The sequence below is a fragment of the Anopheles coluzzii genome, chromosome 3 (assembly GCF_943734685.1).
Source record: "Anopheles coluzzii chromosome 3, AcolN3, whole genome shotgun sequence".
NCBI classification, from domain to species: Eukaryota; Metazoa; Arthropoda; class Insecta; order Diptera; family Culicidae; genus Anopheles; species Anopheles coluzzii.
In genome coordinates, this window is record NC_064671.1 from 20,571,675 (window position 1) to 20,578,759 (window position 7,085).

The window sequence follows — 7,085 nt, forward strand, 5'->3', positions numbered from 1 at the left end:
GGTGGTGATATCTAATTTCGCGGAAAGTGCTTATCTTCCGGTACAACTGCCCACGGAACTGCAGCTTCCACAGCAGCTACATTACTACAATCACCCCGTAGTGTATCAGCTGAGTTCGTATTTATACAAACTCGATCCGAGGGCGCCACTGCCAAGCGGTATGATTGCAGTCGAGGATTTGTCGGCGGAGCGTGAAGAATCCGAATCGGACAACGAAACCAAACATCCCGCAGTTGATCCGAACCGGTTTGCAGTGATCGATGCTCCGGCTGCATGCCGGCCAGGGGAAGCTACCGACGGTAGAGGAAAGTGCAAAAAGATAGCTAATATTTTCTAATGTAACCCTACCCGGCAAATAAATGGTCCAATGGATTTGTTGCATTCGTGTATTGATATATTTTAATGAAATATCACTTTTTACACATTGAAACTGGGCGCTTCCTTGAAATGCCCGAAACGATAAGCGTTTAAATACCAGCTCAAGATACAATAAGCTTTAAGAAACCATACTCAAACTATGGTTCCGATCACACTAACCCATAATCGGTCTACATTTTCCTTGATGGTCGAGCATCTGTCCGTCGGGGCATACTTTCGGTGGATCAATCACGTTCGCTTTCTGAAATGAGCACAATTTCCAGTACATCGTTTGAATTTTTATCGAACTTTTAAACTCTTAAACACGTCATAATCTCTTACCTGTACATCAAGTAAATTGTTCACCTCTTCCGCAATAACCGTGGCTCGAACGAGAGGAACTGCTGGGGGTGGCTGTTCTGGTTCATCCTCACATCCGACGGGATATGCGTAGGAAACGCTCGCCACCAAAACCACACCAAACAACAACACAATCAATTTCATGGCGATCACTTGCTTTTCGATAAACACCCGTTTCAAAACTATACAGAAATCCCTCTTTATTTTTCGAGAAACAACCGGCAAGACAACAGCTTCTTTCGGTGGGTAGTTTGCAATTAAAGTACGTCGTTTCCTACGCCCCAATGGCCCTCCAGATAAGAGTGCGCGACACGACAATGATCGCCGTGTTTTCAATTGTCCGACAGGCGGTTTATCTTATCATCACGACACAAGTCCAGCAGTTTGTATCGCTTGTTTTATACTTTTATTTTAGGAAATGAATAGCTAAAATCGGAACCATTTCAACCGCTTTGTGACGCGCTCTAGTAGTTTTAATTTTAACAATTAAGCCGTTTGAACGGGGATAAAAATGGACCATAGAGAGAACTAAAGTGCCATTTTCCTAACTGGCTGATGTTTGCCAATCGAGCCAATCCTTTATCGGTGATCTCGCGGGTATCACCGGTCTGCATTTTCCGTGACGATCGAGCTTTTGTCCTGGAGGACATAGCGTTGGTGGATAAAAAAGATCATATTCATGAGCGGATGGAATGGAATCTCCCCAGGGCATCACCAGTCTGCATTGTCCATTTAGATCGGGCATATGTCCCGGAGGGCATACTCTTGGTGGAAATATGTCCTTTCTCTGAAATGATTTTGTTTTTCGTAAATACTTCATTATTCTCTGTTTGTATATGCGTAAAATACTCGAAATGGAACGATTTATTTACCAATTTACCTAGCTTTATCAAAAATACCTGATTTTCCGGATTGGGTAGCTTTGAGGAACTGTCAGACATGATCGGTTGGCTGTAGGACCCGTTAGCCCACAAAACCACACTAAAAAGCAAGAGAACCAATTTCATTTCGGTCACTTCACTGGAATTCCCGTTACGCGTTTAAATCACACTGTTCGAGGAGCAGCAGCTTCTTCAGCAATCAATAATTCCAACTCGAAGTAATGTATTTTATTTACAAAACATATTAGCCTCATTTCATTTAAAAACGATGTTGAAATTCTATTCACTGTAATCGCTCAGGGTGTAATGAATGCAGAACATGAGACGAATGAGATTTGTATGTTACTCAGAAGAGAAGCAATAAACAATCAAGATCAAATGATATGAAGCGTTATATGAAGGTTTCTTTGTTTTATTGTACAATTTATTGAAGCCTTCCCAAGCCTAAGGAAACCTTCAAAGGTGATATCTGAGTGAGACTTATTCTATGTATTATTATAAGAACAATCAGGCAAACAAATGTTTTATTCTCGCTGACTACTCTCATACCTTCCATTCATTTACGACGCTTACGCTATGCTTACAACAAGGAGAGAAAAAATGCACAAATTCACCACTAAATATCAGATTGATTGATCCGGAGGATTTATCGATGATCTTGAGCGGTATACTTTCAATCATTATAAAGCGGCATACTTCAATGATCAATAACGCTTGGTGATTACTGTGCGGAGGTGAGTAAGGTATCAGAAATATAAAAACAAATTCTGTAACCGTTAGTAGCGCTTAATATAGTCAAATGGATTATATGACTTTGACTTAGTTTCCGAAATGTAGACTTTGTACAGGTGAGCGAGTTGAATGAAGCCACTTTGTAGAATAGTAGTATCACATAATCCCAATATCTCATAGTGGCCACCATGAGGTAACAATTGACGCGATGCACGAAGAAAATTAACACGTGACAACAGATCGGCATATGAAACGATTAGCCTCGTATTTCGCTCGCAGGAGGTAGTTTTGTGAAAGTGAGTCAATATTTATTCTTCAAATATATCGCTCGAAAATATCGCAAAAATATTCGCTGAAACAAGTCGTTCATTGCCCCTTTCGTCATTATTGTCTGTTTTGTACTTGTGTTAAGTGATCCGATGGGTAACGATTGTTTTACCATTTGACTGTAGGATACGCCAGCCAAGAAAAACATGCTGAAAAGCAACAGAACCAATTTCATTGTGATCACTTCACTGAAAATACCTCTATACGCACTCAAATCGTACTGAATTATACATCAGGTACGAGTTGGTAGTTAGTGCTTAGCCTTATGGTTTATTCCAATTGGCATGGCTGGATTTTTATTTTGAAAAAAGATGTTTAGTTTCATGCGTTGTAGTTATTCTGGGATGTAACAAATGCAGTACATGAGACGATTGACTTTTTACTTGACGATTTGTGTTACTAGCGAAGGAAGCAATCAAAAATCATGTTCAAATAATTTCAAGCTATAGGATTGCTTGCGCCATTGCACGATACTTTTAAATCAACGATATATATGATATTTGATCCTAATCGGAGAATTGGATAAGTTAAACCAGCATAAGAAAGAATTTTCCTTTTTCCCTTTCTTTTATATATATAAAAAACCCACACGATAAACCGCACCGCTTAGTAAATACTGCGAAAAAGTTAATGAGAAATCTGAAGTTAAAAGGATTTCAGTTGGTGCAAAGCGGAAGTTGTAGAGACGACCTAGTTGAATAAAGCTACTTCGTTGGATAGTTGAACGATATATTTGACTTATAGTGAAACTAAGTTGCTATTTATTCTTCAAAACTGGATGCTTCTCACTGAACGCTAAACTCCTCTGCATTTTGCTCTATGATCAATCTTTTGTCCTATAGGTTCTTTGTTAATCGAACTACGCCATTATCCTGGAAATAGTAATTAGGAATTGGTTCATTATTGTTCATATATGATTTTAAAGATCCATAAGGAAGATTTTTCCTACCAATTGACCAATCTTTAGCGAAGTTGTGCGTGTCGATCACGCGTTACTGCAGTCACTCACCGCTGACAGTCCGAGCGTCAGCATGCCAATGTGTTAGTTAGAGCGGTTCGGCAGGACAGGGCAATGATCGCTCGCCAGGCCAACGAACGGGAGCGATGGTGTCGTTTCGTGTAACAGACTTACAAAACTATCCTCGGTGTAAGCAGTTTCTAAATATGTGTGAAGTTTGTATATATATAGCTAGATAACCAATAAGGGAATATCACATTCCCCCCACGATACAATAGTCAATAACACTAGATCTTGAGTATTAGATGGTTCATTATTGTCCATCGGTTGACTTTTGGCGCACGAGGCCCAACAAAACCGTACAAAAAAGTAACATAACATAATTCCATTGCACTCATTGCAGTGTAAAATCCCGTTACGTGCTTAAATTGCACTGAATGAGCTGCGAGATGTTAGCAGCTTCATGGGTTTATACCAACTCAAAGCAGTGCCACTGTATCAAAGGCCAGCTAAAAGGGCTCATTGGGTAATAGGCACCAGTTAATGAAAATTGATTAATTCAATTCATTCTAGTTTGCACTGCACTCACTGGTGTCTTTTGCCCCGATCTTCTGAGTGCATTATGTGCCCCTGTTCATAGTTGAAAACATTAAAAAACACGTATAAATCTGTATTTTTACCAATCAAACGTATGGGCAATTTAAAGCGCCAAATCTAATTAGAAGAACTATGTATTCCACGAAAAAAAAAACAACGATTTTCAGACTTTTATTTCTTACTGGAGTGGTAAGCAAGTGGTGTTGCTTAAGATGTGTAATTGATAGAAATATCTTAAATTCTTTTCAAAACAGTACCATAATTTTGCAGCACAGAACACTGTTTAATGAATAGCCTACACACCAAGATGAGATAGATAAACCTACTCCAATATAAGCATTCTCAAGAGCAACGTCATTCCCACGATTGACCATGATACCGGAAATCGGAATTGGAATTTACGCCCGACACTTGCAGTGCGATAAATTGCACCGCTGGAATGTGGCGAATGCTTCGTGTGTGTGTGTGTGTGCACGACTGTGAAGAATCGAATAAAGATTACGGTTTTACGAGCACGAGATTACACGATCAATCGTAATCCATTGAGAACTTCAGTGGGGGAACAGAGATTACAGCGATTGAATGAAAGAAACCAACACCAACAACAAAACTATCCATAGTTGCCACTTTACACACATTAGTCATCGAAGTTGGCATTGAACTGAAGATGCGAACGCGGGTATGATCAATTGATGATAGTAGGTTAAGCTTTATTGCATCACTTTGGCGTAAGGTGTTGTAGTTAAACAAACATTTAGAATATATTCATAGTGATTGTGAAGATCGACTTTGGGATAAATTGTTGGGTTGATTTAGGGAACTGTAAATTTGAACTTCATCTCCCCATCGGTCGTCGGCATACACCCTTGTGATCCAGTACGGTTCCATCCGGGCACACGATCGGAGCGTCAAACAATGCTCGCTGTAGAAAAGTAAACATAGGTCGTATAAGTTACAATCAAGCCTTTTCAGTACGGTTGCTATATTGGTGTTATTGTATTGATATTGCATCACTGATCATATATGACAACATTCCCGAGAACGATCATTCGTACCATTCCAATTATCAGTTGTGGTACGATCGAAGTTGTCGGCGGTCCGTTTGCACTTCCCTCATCCTCATAATAATCGACCACAACACCGGCACTCACGCAAACCACCAATCCTATCACACAAATCCACCTCAGGGTAGTACCCATTGCTACTAGATCAAGCATCTATACCAACCGCGTCACGTTGATAAACGTGTATCTAAAGCCCTAAGCTCTAGTACAACTAGCACTCTCGATCGGAGAAGTCCCACAGCAAAGATGCAAAAACCGCGCACTTCCTTCTCGCACGAACTCTCACTCTCAAGTGGCGCAGTTTTATCTTATCATTCGCCAGCAGCCGCGGATTCACTACTTGCAGAAATACAAAAACCATTGCATTCGCGCAGTCCCCTTTTGACTGGGGATGAACATGATGCGGCGCTCAGTGTCAGTCGCCGGCCACTTGACCAGTCCGGTCTTGCCGTGCTGTATTCCATTACCCTATCTGTGTACCTTTGCAGTATTGATATAGGCAAAGATCGATATCATGTCAGACGAATGTGTATCAACCTGATGAGATGTGATGGGAGGATCCGGGGGAAAACAAACATTTTTACGCTCTTGAACTAGTTGGCAAGTTGCTTGCACCGGTAAGTCCGGGTGACGCGTGTGGGGAAGTTCATCGGTGAGTTTACCTACTTCCGGAGCTGTTGATATCAGAACCCGATACAACGATCCACGCTGTAGGGCAAATATTAACCCTCACCGTCAAGCAGGTGTGCGTCGTTGACTACACTTGAGACCAGTGGCCCAGTAACCAGTAACGGCAGTCACACATCTCAATGCGTGATCAAAAGCCGGCTCAAAAAAAGGTCAAGGGAGTCACGTAGTCGTAGCCGTGCCGTACTAAACGTCACGATCAATCAAGAAAGCGCAAGACCCATCAATTGTGGTGGCACTTCACATCAATCTTGCTAGACGAACTGGCTGTGGACGCTTAATTCCTTTAACGACGATCATCTTTTCCCGGGCAACAGATCCCAAACTTCCCGAGTGGAAAATCTCCACATAAAGGACTACCACCCGGTGACCGATGTTCTGGCCGGTGCTTACTCACCTCACAGTGTGGGCCGACACTTGCCCTTATGATCGACACGATAGCCCGGCTTACAGGCGGTCGGTGCGAGCAGTATGTTGATCTGTGGATGGGACACATGGACATGGCGAAATTTAAGCATCGCAACGCATAACCGCAGACTCTAACACGCTCAACATTACACTCACCGGCTGCATCACGAACATTCCGCCCGGGTTCGCTCCGTCCGTTTCGGCGGCTTCTTCCCCATCCGTATCGGTTGCTTCACCTTCACCTACACCTTCTTCCCCATTGGCTTCCGGGGTTGGTGCGGTAGCTTGCTCTTCCTGCGCCACCTGCGCTTCCTGCGTTGTGTGCGCTTCCTGCTCCTGCTCGTCACCTTCGTCGGATAAAACGGGCGACGGTGCAGTGGTGATCGCGAGCAGTGCAAGGCACAGCCACACTGCCGTACGTGTTGAGTTCTTCATGATCGATGGTATAGTGGAAGTAGCTTGTAGTGGTTCGATTAAAAAGACTGTTTACGTACTACGCTTATCAGCGTTTTGATTTTGGGATGCTGCAAATCTCGCTCCAGCAGACCAGCGGACCGAGCAAAGAGAGAAAGAGAGCGAGAGTAAGCGATCTGTTCGTGCTCTCTTTGGTATTATCAAGGGAGCACTAATGTGTTTTGGGGAATTGTGTTGCCTGTAGCCGGAATAAATTTAGGTCGCTTTGGAAGGTCACGCGGCGAAGGCTAGCATCTTGTG

At 42.5% G+C, this 7,085-nt stretch overlaps 1 protein-coding gene across 1 annotated transcript; it reads right to left on the reverse strand.

Moving 5' to 3' along the window:
* Positions 1-4,897: 4,897 nt before the first annotated feature.
* Positions 4,898-6,883, reverse strand: LOC120957766 (uncharacterized). Its single transcript, XM_040380119.2, has 3 exons — positions 6,528-6,883; positions 6,361-6,442; positions 4,898-5,134 (listed from the first exon to the last, which is right to left on the reverse strand). The coding sequence occupies exons 1-2, from the start codon at positions 6,804-6,806 to the stop codon at positions 6,362-6,364; spliced, it is 360 nt and encodes a 119-aa protein (XP_040236053.2). The 5' UTR covers positions 6,807-6,883; the 3' UTR covers positions 4,898-5,134; position 6,361.
* Between the last annotated feature and the right edge of the window lie 202 nt (positions 6,884-7,085).